We start from the raw sequence: 12,184 nt of genomic DNA on the forward strand, positions 1-12,184 counted from the left end.
AAAGGCAGTCTTGAAAGATTTCTGGATTCTGATGCACCGGGGATTGGAGTCATCTACTCAAAATCTGAGGCAACAAAAGGTGGAGTGCTCCATTCAGGTTTTAGGGTGGGTCCCTTCCTAAAGTGGAAACGCTCCAGGATCAGTAATGCCGGGGAGATGGACGGATGGGCAGGTTCTTTTCTGGGGACTGTTCAGGAACCTCTAGACCTGACCGGCCAGAGAACGATGGATCATAAAATATAAAACCATGATGGACAACCCAGACCTTCCTCTCCAAAGAACGGTAACAATAACAGTGTCTTCTGTCAGAGGTCTGCCTCTACAGGTAAGATCTCTTGCAGCTTGTATTGCCCATAATAAGTGTCTTAATAAACCCACAGTGCAATAATAAAGTATTTTCCCCCTCACCGATTTCTTGTTCTTGTCTTTTTGTCATAATAGAAGAATTGAGATCATCAAACAAATTTTGATGTCAAACAAAGTTAACTTAAGTGCATAAATAAAGCAGTTTCATACCAACCGGCCCCTGTGTGAAACAATGATTTCCCTGAACCCGATAACTGCTTGAGCAGTGATGGCAGCAACAACTGCCATCAAGCCTTTGGGATAAATGGCAATCTAGATTAATAAAATCTCATTAAACTGAAATGATCTGAATTGAATAGATAGAGAGGCAATTTTCATTGAGAAACATGCGATATGGCCCCTACTTTAGGTCACACCCTCCTTAAAAAGTCAGGGCTGTGTGATATACAGAAAAATGGAAAGAAAACAAATAATTTAAAATGTTTTCTTCACTGCTAATAGAATAAGTCACCCTTAGATGTTGTTAAATCCTGCAACACAAACACTCACAACTCAACACGCCACATATTTGGCAGCCGCCGCGAGACGCCAAACCGGTTCAGTCTTTGAATGTTTATCCTCAGGCGCTACAATGCTGAAGACAGACAGCAGTCTTGAGTCAGACTCTCGTTACAGTGGCTGCACCACTTCTCTGTGTGTGTGTTTGGCACGCAGCTAAGGCAAAGGTTGATTTGTCTCCTGAATCTGGAGACAATTAGCGGCTGGAACAGAGCTCCAAACGCCGGAGCCGTTCAGAGCGTGGGCCTACGAGAAAAAGGAAGAGACTGCACCCATTCACTCTTAGCCATATCTCATACTGGAGTGCAGATTATTTCTAGGTGAGATGAACCCATAATGCATGATTCTGGGATGATCTCTGGTTAGTGTGCTGGGTTCCATGCTTTCCACCCAACCTCTTCTCTCCATAAGCAGCACACACGCTTATGGAGTCCTGTAAGAGCTGGGTTGTGTTAACGTCCCCGGCGTGAGAACACAACATAGCACTTCCATCTAGGGCTGGACGATATAGGGAAAAAAAGCATATCGATAAAATAGAAATCATATTGATCAATATCAATAATTATCAACAAATTCAAAACATATATCTTAAGTGCAGCCCTGACCATTTTATGCTGAATTCAAAGTCAACCCTTTATCCAACCAACTTCTTACCAAAACTGCAAGTTTTTATATAAGAAAAAAGAATGCGTGCTCTCTGAACTCTTCGAAGGGGGCGGGGCTTGGTCCCTAGGTCTGCATTGTGATTGGTTGGGAGGACGTTATGACTGTGATAGTAACCTACATGATAGGCTAGAATGCAAAAGGAAGGAAAACTGTTCTTCTATTAAAGTTTTTATTGACCCCTTTTTTCTATCATCGATATACGTCTATCGATCGATATATATATATATATATATATATATATATATATATATATATATATATATATATATATATATATATTGTTATTCAATTATCGTCCAGCCCTACTTCCATCCCTAAATAACAGAACTTGTGCTATAAATTATACCTACACAGGCAGAGGTCTTTCAAAATGGCAGATGCCACCTGCCCATAAGTGATCTGATAAACACACTCTGCTGTGTTTGGCCGGATGAGGTGCTTGTAGCAGTGGTACCAGCCTTCCCCCGCTGAGCTAATTCCCAGGGCTAAGAACGCTGCTCCCATGTCCACCACCCAAGCCAACACACACACACACGGTCCAGGGCGTTTTCTGCTGGTGGTGGAAGTTATCCATCACATTTTTCATTCCCACCCCCCACCGTGGAGCCCCTCACAGTCACTTCATCTCTTCCCATCACATCTGCCAAAACATTTCTCCCACGCTTACAGAGCCGACACTTTTCAGAGGCTCCCTGCGTAAAAAATGGCCTATATGTTCCCCTCCAGACATGACGAGGGGGGCTTCAGTTAGACGCCACCTGAAATCCCTGTTTAGCGTTCTGCACCAAATATTTGTTTCTTCATCCATGTACCTGATCAGTTGTTTCACTCTGATAGCTCCCAGAAGGCCGGTCCGCTCATATTCCAATTCTGTGATAATTAACCACATAGTTGACCACAATGAGCCGTGTATAATCTACGGTTGATCTTAAAGGTGTTGAGATGCAATGTTTTTTTTTTTGTGAAGAGATTTGTATTTAGTTCCTTGGGCCTAGTGTGGGAGTGCTGAAAACAAAATCCATCTTCAGAGTCCTAGCAGACATCTGAAGGTTCTGAGTCTAATCCGTCTGGAATTTGGAACCGTTCACCATTTTCTTTCACATCAACAAACGCCCGTCTGATTTGAAGAAATACGAGCAGAGACCACGATGGTGCGGTGCACGTTTCGTTTTGATGTGCGGCGGCGTTTCCTGCCAAACTTCCTTTTTGGAAACGTGGTCCAACAATTAGGTTTGGTTTCAGGTTTTCTTAGGAATAAAAGACTAAAAAAAAAAGCAGCTTTACTCCTTCAATTAGGCATGTGGACATAACAGATCTTGTCATATAAAACACAGAGAGAGGCTGGAACTCCCACAGCACCATTAAAGCCTCTGCTGGCCCCTTCATGACCAGCCTGCGTCTCACGTTTTTGATCAAGTTGGGAGAAACATCTTGTTTGTGTTCCCATTTATTGATGAATGCCTTCCCTGTGACAGAGTGTACATTATGCTATGGGAAGTGTGTTCATTTTTTTTCTCTCCTGTGTGCAGATTGAATGCTGGCTCAGGCTACAGAAGCAACAACCGCTGCCTATTCATAAAACTCCCTTTGGAACATTAAGTTTGAGAAGGACATCCAAAGAAATTAAGAACATTTAATATGACAAAGAAGCTGTTAAAAAGAAAAAAAATGTCATAACTTAAGTTAAAAAAAATAAACAGGTTGAGCTTTCAGCCAATAGAAAACCACAAGTTTTAACAGTCGGTACACGTGTGCTGCCATCTAGTGGCTTTATTTTATCTAAACATTTCAAAGAACTATAGAGAGAAGAGGAAACTTGAGAAAAAGAAAACAGAATACTTTAACTTATGTTGATATATTTTAGCATTTTCAGACACATGAGCTGAACATTTCGAACATAAAAAAAAAATTAGTAGAGTATGAAATTTAACAAGCAGTGAATACCAAGACAAACAGAGACGGTGAGAGGGAATCTTTTACAAACAGAAGGCGGTAGGTCCGGTCGTTCAAAGAGAGTCAGCCTTGGACTGGAAGCTCCTTAAAAGCTCCCACAGCTGCTGAACAGCTGCTTCGTCCTCTTCTATGCCCTTTGAGGACATGCGCTGCACTCGTCTGTGCAGCTCCTCCAGACTCTTCTGTTGGAGATCAAAGCACAGGACACACGCAGTGAGAGCGGGAAGCTGAGTGCAGCTTCTCAAGAGGTTGAAGGAGAAGAAAAGTTACCCAGCAGCATTTAGGGAAGCAAGAGATTACAAATACAGTCGAACATCTAGATAAAAAAAAAAAAAAAAACGAGTTTGCTCCAACAAACAGTTTAGTCTCCAGAAACTTCATTCCACTTGACAATAAAAATGAAACAAATTCATTCGCAACACAATGGAAAGATTCTGGCATCACTGGCTATCTGTATTAACTTCCCTGATACTCGGACCATTTAAATAAAATCAGTTCAATGACAGTTGCTTCCGCTTGTGCTTTAAAATATTAGAAAAAAGTCCTGTGACATCATAAGTGTACAGAGATGGGTTGCATGACGCAGAAAAGTCCTAAACAATCCCGTGGAAAGATCTATGTTCAGATATTCTGCTGTGACACATATTATACAGTAATTGTCTGTTGAGGTAAAGATATATTGAGTTCTGAGGAAACAGGTGTAGCAACGTTACCTCACTGACTGACAGGTGGTTAGCAGCTGCTGTGAATACAGAAGCCAGGTTGTTGGCTATTGTTCTCTTGACTTCGTTGGTCTCCTGTAGCACCAGGTGATACCTTCAGAGGAAATAGGAAAACAGAGCGAGTGACGACGGCGACTCTTTAATGATCCATCACTTCGTTCGGTCTTCTAAACGGGCACTACGAGAAGTTTCACTTGACTTTGGACACGAATCAGTCCAGAAAGGTTACCTGAGTTCATCTACTGTGTTAAACAGCGTCACAGTCACAGGATAGTCGAGCTGATTTATAAATCGGATTTTATGAAAACGAGAAAAACAGAAACCTGCATGACAGCAAAATACCAGGCTGAACAAATTGGCAGTGGAAGTCTGCAACTAAAACAAGTCATGAACACGTGATTCCTCCGCATTCTTCGTGAAAAATTTCCAAACTTTTCTAGAGTCTACCTTCCAGGGCTCTGGTGCCCTCTGTACTGTAGAACATAAAACTCTGAAGTTCAACATTCATTTATGGCAAAAACCTCGACAGTAGGCGGAATATGGAAACTGGGAAAAAAACAGAAACCCCATTTAAGGAAATCTCCAGTGGCACAAATACTGACACATTTGTAGCCAAAAGGTCAACACCGTTTTATTTAGCACCTCACCAGCATGTAGGCCACAGAGGGATCTACAAGCATTCCTCTTAAGTGCAAGATTGGGTTATAATCATATTATTATTTGTTGGTTGTTATGGATACCTGGTGACCCCAAAATGCCACTTAAGGCTGATATTCTTTAAGCTTTGAATATGTTTTTACCATGCTGCTCACGGTACGCAGCAGCATGATAAATACAGGCCCTCTGTAATATTCAGTAAACATGTACTGCATTTTTTTTCCCTACACTCCAGTGTTTGGCCGCTGCTGCAAAAAAAAAGATTTATTTTAAGGCTTTTCCATGTCTTTACCAGGGCTGACGATGAATATAGTTAGCGCTGTGCATGTCACAGAGGCATCTGTAGCTGTTGCTTACTGTTGTTGTGCTGCTTTCAGCTGTTGCACGGCCTCATCATAACCGTGGCGAACCTTCTCCTCGAGGTGCTTACGGTGCTTTTCCACAGACTCCAGCTCTGCTGCCCACTGCTGCTCCTCTTGGGCCAGCTCCTATATAAACAAGCACACGCCATCAGGCACCGCACACATAAAGCAACTGTTTTTTTTTAAACAATAAGTCGTACCAGCATGTCAGTCTCAAGCCGTTCATCCAGCTTGCGAATCTGATCTTTGATCCGGTTTAGATCGTTGGACTTGTCCACGGTGTTGGAATGGACCTTAAAAAGGAGAAAAACAGGAATGACAACATCCTAGAAAGATACGTCTGCGACGTTTGCACATTTAAAAAGAAAAACAGAAGTATTACTTGTTCCCAAATCTCTCCCTGGTTGAGTTTCTGGTTCGTTATGCGGCTGTTTTCTTCCTCGACCTCGCTGTTCAGCTTTGCTAGAAACATCTACAACACAAAATACACAAATATAAATAAAATAAAAAGTTCAGTGCTTCAGAATTTCCCATTTGATGCCAAATAAAAAGTTTTGACCACAGCCTTCCTTAAACTGCGCTGTTATTAGCTGGGATCACCTGGATCTGGACTTCTCTGTCGGTCCCACATTCGAAGGACCTGATCTCGAAATCGTGACCGCAGGAGTTTTCTGCCGTCAGAGGAATCAGCTTCAGCTTGCGGGCCAGCTTGTGGTACTCTGCCAACTTCAGCTCCAACTGGGATCAAAAGAAATAACAGAAGGTTCAAAGACTGGCGACAAATATGACGAAAATATCCACCTTCTACTCGATACAACCCGACGGGTAACACACAAGAACGGTTACATTGCACATATCCTTAAATAAGTAAATTATAGTAGAACCAACAGGGTCTCATTTCCCACCCGCCAGTGAATTTTAGACGCACATACCGTCTCCTTCACTTTTGCCAGCGTGATTTCTTCGTTCCACCTCAGTTGTTCGGCGTCCTCAAGAGACTTGCTAAGACTGCTGATGGTCTGCTCCAGCTCCCTCTTCTCGCTGTTGATCCTCTCCACGTCAGCCGGAGTAAACTTCTGGTTCTGCTGGATGTGCTGCAGCTCTTTCCGCTCGTGCTTCAGAGTCTCCAGATGACTGACTGAAAGGTTTCCGGACAGCAGAGTGAACACAAAGAAAAGGCCGAGTGCTTTCATGCGACGGGAAACTTTGTGGGTTGACTCAGATCGTGCTGGAGGTTTCTGTTAAAAAGTCCAACGGTTTGTGCATTTGTACCAAAAACGTCAATCAGCTGCTGCTGAGACATTGTCAAATCAGAATCTGCTTTAAATCGAATGTAAACACCACTGTTGATGGAGAGACGTCCAAATCAAGCCGCCGTTTAGCATTCAAGCATCCCAAAATACAGGCCAGCGTGTGATGCGTGACAAAGTGGTACGGCGTCGCCAGGATCCCCCCGACCAGCGAGGATTTCCCAACAGCTGCGCTTGTAGAAGTCATTCATCAAAGCAAAAAGTACTCTAGAACGTCTCTGTATCCCAACATTTTACAGCAATTTAAATATTTGAAGCTCAAACTTTACCAGTCTTATTCAAGCATTCCTGAAAATCACTGACCATTTTCAAGTGGTTTTATTGTTTAATCTATCCAGCCACTGGCTGTAGCTTACTTTCCTTTAATAAAAAATAAATAAAAAATCTAATTTCCACTCGTTCTATGATAGCCAATATTTATTTTCCTAAATAATAAAATCTAGTTATTAGTTATTAGAGATTTCTAGTTATTTATTAACTGTTGATTACAGTCAAAAAGAAAGAAAAATAAAAATTTTATTTGTCTTTATGGAAACCAAAGACCATACCGACTTGTGTCTTTAAGACCGTTTGACTCGTTCGTCTGTTAAACCCCTGGTGAAACAAATGTGGATATGTCTGCTTAGTATGAAGGACTGCTGCAAAGTTAAGGAGGACCGGTTAATTTAAAGTCAGTGACTCAAATGTAATCGGCTGGGTTACCTTAAAAAAAAAAAAAACTTTAAATATAAAACTGAACTTGTCTTCATTGTTTTATAATAAGGATGCGATTGTTTGGAATGGACATGAAATATGTCTGTATAAGCAGATTAAAGTGACTATACCTTTCTGCGTATAAATTTGAGCCGTTTTTTGTACCTTGAGACGACATTTGTTAGGTGCTATGTAAATAAACTGAACTGAACCGATTAGCTGCCGTGCATTACGTCAGTGAAAACGTCCAGACTCCAGAAGTGAAGCTCCCATAATTCTGTGGTGCGGACATTTTAAAACAACAACATTCGCGTATCTACCAGAGGTCTCAAGCTCTTCAGCCAGTTCCGAAGCTTTTCTCTCCAGGTTAGATTTAAAGGTCTCGTGGTTGCTCTGGTAACTCTGCAGCTTCTTAAGGTCTGCCTGCATCTTCGTCAGCTCCATCCTCTTCGTCATCAGACGGTCCTGCGGAGAAAAAAAACTGAAAATTACCTGAACTGAAAGGAGCGTGTAAAATTCATGCACCCCCCCCCAACAACGAAGGGCGCAGGTAGAAATTTCATTGCAGATTGTAGTCATGAATGAGTTTCTATAGAGCATTTGTTTTTCTTTCTAGCGAGATAAAGTTCTTACAGTCTGATTATCTTTCTCCAGACGCTTCAATTCCTCCATGACCAACACGTGTTTCTCCTCCAAGGTTTTCAGCAGGGCCTGGTCCACGTTGTAAAGCAGCTCTGTGGAGGAAAATGCACATCTCGTTAAATTCGTTTTACCCCCAATAAACGCTCTGTTGGACCGAACTCTAATTTGGTCTTTAAAACAAACATGGGTATCAGATCACCTCAGGATGGAGTTGAGCCAACACACTGATCATTCATACTTTTTGGGAGCTGCCGTGCTTACTCAGTTTGGTGAGGAAGGCCTCATCCTCTTCCTCGAAGATGTCCTCGCCTTGCATGAACTTGGAGTAGGCTTCAGCCGTGTAGTCGTGGAAAAACTGCCATATCAAAACATTTTGAGCATTAAAATGCATTAACCATCGGTTCTGCTGTAGGCACTGACCTAATATACATAGAAAACAGCTTTGTACGACCTTAATGTCTGATTTTTTTTTTTACTAAGAGTCAAAGCAGGCAGAGTACCTTGTTATACTCCGCGCCTTCCTCAGTATTGTCAGCATCCTCCCAGGCTTCACTGAACAGTTCCTGCTTACTAAAACATGAGTTGATCTGGAACACAAACAGTAGTTAGATGGAAAACCTTGAAAAAAATATATATTTTTATGATTGTTTTCCTCCGTAGACCATAAACGGTTCTGCCCTTCTATATTCTTCTCACCTTGACGTTATCTATGAGCCACATGAGGGCACCCAGGGCCTGAGGCCAGGTGTGTGGCGCTCCGACAGAATACATCGAGCACTTTGAGAGAACAAAGGGATACCTTCGAAGAAACATATGGAGAAAGTCAGCAGTTTCCCATCAATTAGTGATGGTATGAAAATAAAGACATTTTCTATGAGCCCTTGATATATTAAAGAATTATTTTTGTTCTTTGACAATGTATTTTGGGAAAAACTGGTTGGTTTTAAACTAAGAGCAACATATGTGCTCTTGTCTGTTATGTTGCTCACATAAAACTAAGAACAACATGTGTTATTGTGCTATAACTTGTTTTAACTTGTGGTGGGAACCTATGACAATGTGTTGTGGGAAAGACTGATTCTGTATTCCTTATTTTGCTTATATTTGCGCTATTATCTGAGTTTGCAATATTATTTTGCTTCACACACTGCTGAGATGCTGGGATCGGTTTTTGTTTTGGAAACGGGACGAACAGCTCAGATGGGAGGAAGAAGTGGCCACTCTCGCTCCCATCTGATACTGTTGTTTATTGGTATAAAAGGGAGGGGACCGCCCTCAGTCGTTGAAGTCAGCCGTGGGTTGTATGGACACTCGGCCGCGTGGATTGCTCTCTAACCGGACTGACCGACTTCCCAGTCCCAACCATGGTAAGAGATGGAACAACACGCCTGTTTAAGAGCTTGCTACTTTGCGTGTGCAAAGTGCTTGCTGTTTTGTGTTGCTGTGTTCTGTGGGGAATAATAAATGTGGGCCTTATATTCTAACAGAAACAGTGTTTGAGTCCTTATTTGTGTTTGCCGATCTCTCCCGATCCTGAAATAAACATTTCATAAAACAGCCCTTCAAATATTCTCTCTAATCATGATGTATACTGAATACTATGCAGAGTCCACATGACACAAAAAGGTATGAAGACTGCAGTTTCACCTCAAGGCTTTGAGCATAGCTGGAATCTCCTCCTCAACTTTGGAGTCGGGCATCTCGAATGTTGGATCGAGCTGGCGGTAAATGAACTCAAACATCTTCACAAACTCTTTGGTGGAGGGCGACTGAAGAGATTTGGACGACAGCATGCCAGGGAAACCAGTTTCTGTCAAGAACTGAAATCAAAATCAAAAGTTAAAAGAAAATCGGATAAGTCGGAAACCCAAGAATACGGGTCCACCGATTCTTTTGTTTCACCCATTCAATAAGCAGCAGCACTACTAATATTCAATCAACATCCTTACAAGGAAAAATAAATAAAACAATTTAATAGATTTCAGACAATTGATTGGTGGATTAAAAAAAAAACAATCATGTAAAATTAAGGTTGAAAACCTAGAAACTCAAAACACCCACACAAATCACCGCCTAGCATCAGTATAGATGACCATTAAGTCCAAATATGAGTTTTACCTCGTGCAGCTGCCTGATGCATTGTTGAACAAAGGACTTATCATGAAGGGGTCTGGTATCTTTCATCTTCTCAGGTACTCCAAAAGCAGAAATGACACTGCTGCGACGCATGTTGGCACCACTGGTCCTGCAGTTAAGGGACAACATATATAAATTTTTCTGTATTTGCATCGCTGTCAAAAGCGAAATGACTTGTGACAAAGCAACACAGAGGTAAGATACTTGCAGGAAACTTGCCTGATATTAAAGTGAACCCATCTACCTACTGCACCAGCACATTTGACAAGATAATCCCAATTTTCTTACATGCTAACAGAGATAAAACAAAGCATTTCATGAATAACCACTGCTTATTTTTATTTAATTTAGTAATACCCAAGCATGGCTATGAAGCATTACCAAGGTTTTAACCAGGTATGGTTTTAAAACAGATAAACCTGTTACACCCTTCCTACCGTATAAAATTTGTACTAAAATTAGCCTTTTTTTGTTGTCATCAATGTGTATCAATTGAAAACAGATAGAAAATAGTTAAACAATGTTATTATAAACCAATTTTAACAGTAGCATGAATCTTTATTATTGCTTTCCAGCTCTAAATAAGAGCAAGCAGCTCATGTCAGACTTTGTTTAAAATGTTTGTGTCAACAACCTTGGTATTTTTTTACTGACGCTGCCATGCTATGAAAATCATATACCAGCCCATGCATAATGCATAGTGCTGGAATTGAAAATGTGTTGCCGTTTTATAGGTTTTGGAAATATTATTTGCTTACCGGGGACCAAAGAACCTGGTCGTCTTTTCAGAGTTGGCCGATGGGGGTTTGGACATAGAGAGCTTTCCAAAGGAAGGCTGTTTACTGCAAGGAAATACAAGGACATACACAGCAGAATGAGGCGCATCATTCAACTAATGAAATAAAGCTAAAAAATATATACTTTTACGAAAAAAAAAATAGGATGCATACAAAGTTTATCTGAAGTCTTTGGCTATGCAGAAAAGAGAAGCAAATTAAATAATAATAAAAAAAAAACTATGCAATTTTTAAAAATATAAACAAGGTCAAATCAAAAGCCAAAAAGTGCCACAACAGGAAGCAGTACTTTCAACATATCAGTGATAATTTACATAAACTTTAAGTGCATTACAAAAATAAGAATAAGAATTCCTTTATTGCACCGTAATGGGGAAATACGGGTGTGACAGTGGCAAACTGTCAAAAAAAATAAATGTGTCACAAGGTTCAAGTGAGTTCAACATAAGGCTTCCTAAGACTAATTATGATTTAAAATGAGGACGCATATAATTTATGTGAATCAACTTAATAACCAATAAGCTCAGGCACTTTTCCTGTGATCCATAAATTGGTGGTAAATAACGCCAGAAAGCTTTCGTGGTAGTTTTCATTGAGGCAGTAAGCCAGTACAGGGGAATAATTATCAGCTGTGTTGTTGTTGTTTTTTTTTTCCAAAGAAAGATGCACCAGATCGGAAGATCTTAACATGTGAGGTACAAAGAAACCTAAACAAACCTCTGAGGTGTTGTGTACATGCTCATCCTGTTGCTGTCCTGGACCCTCATCGGCAACTCCGACGGTCTGCTGCCTGCTCGGCTCTTCCTCCCACTAGAAAACAAAGTAATAAAGCACAGGTCGTAATCTTATGGACGGCTACAATACATAAAACGCAAGACATATAACTACTAATTGTTATTAGTTACACAGTCAACCCACTGTAGTTAGCTAATACGACTACTGTGTATATTTAGTAGCGTGGTAAGCTAACTAGCAGTAGCTATACGTGGGTATATATATATATATATATATAAAAAAAAAATGTTTAGTAAATATATCCCAACAGAAACAATACAAGCTAGCAAAACGAGATGCGAAAAACGGCGGATATAAAGGTTGTCCCAGTTGCTCGTCAAACATTGCTGCAGCTGTTAACGGTTGTCGGTCAACAATGACGGCTCGTCCAAGCAGGCGTCGACATTTTTTAACTGAATTTAGAACCTCGACAGCTTTAACTCTGCAGGAGAGCGATGACACGTACCGATCCATATCCCAAAGGTTTTTGTGATGGGTTAAAGTTAAGAAAATGAACCGTTCCCCCGACGCTTTTCGTAAGAACCGCCAAAAACAATCTTAAACACAAAATAGCGATGACGTCACATATGTACGGCGAGCACCAGAGT

At 41.0% G+C, this 12,184-nt stretch overlaps 1 protein-coding gene across 1 annotated transcript; it reads right to left on the bottom strand.

Annotated features, from left to right (window-relative positions):
* Nucleotides 1-3,143: 3,143 nt before the first annotated feature.
* Nucleotides 3,144-12,184, bottom strand: ndc80 (NDC80 kinetochore complex component). The gene is made up of 17 exons (XM_012882336.3): nt 12,043-12,184; nt 11,520-11,612; nt 10,764-10,847; nt 9,988-10,114; nt 9,517-9,689; nt 8,566-8,668; nt 8,370-8,456; nt 8,131-8,224; nt 7,861-7,961; nt 7,548-7,692; nt 6,157-6,362; nt 5,825-5,962; nt 5,607-5,696; nt 5,425-5,517; nt 5,220-5,350; nt 4,197-4,299; nt 3,144-3,665 (listed from the first exon to the last, which is right to left on the bottom strand). Exons 1-17 carry the CDS (start codon nt 12,048-12,050, stop codon nt 3,537-3,539), a joined length of 1,905 nt encoding a protein of 634 aa, XP_012737790.1. The 5' UTR covers nt 12,051-12,184; the 3' UTR covers nt 3,144-3,536.

Source organism: Fundulus heteroclitus, chromosome 12 (assembly GCF_011125445.2).
Source record: "Fundulus heteroclitus isolate FHET01 chromosome 12, MU-UCD_Fhet_4.1, whole genome shotgun sequence".
Taxonomy (NCBI): domain Eukaryota; kingdom Metazoa; phylum Chordata; class Actinopteri; order Cyprinodontiformes; family Fundulidae; genus Fundulus; species Fundulus heteroclitus.

Excerpts from the sequence above, each read along its gene's own strand:
- ndc80 (XM_012882336.3), bottom strand. Across the intron at positions 10,848-11,519 it reads ATGTACACAACACCTCAGAG|TAAACAGCCTTCCTTTGGAA; the intron begins GTTTGTTTAGGT and ends ATTTCCTTGCAG. Across the intron at positions 4,300-5,219 it reads CTGAAAGCAGCACAACAACA|GTATCACCTGGTGCTACAGG; the intron begins GTAAGCAACAGC and ends TTTCCTCTGAAG.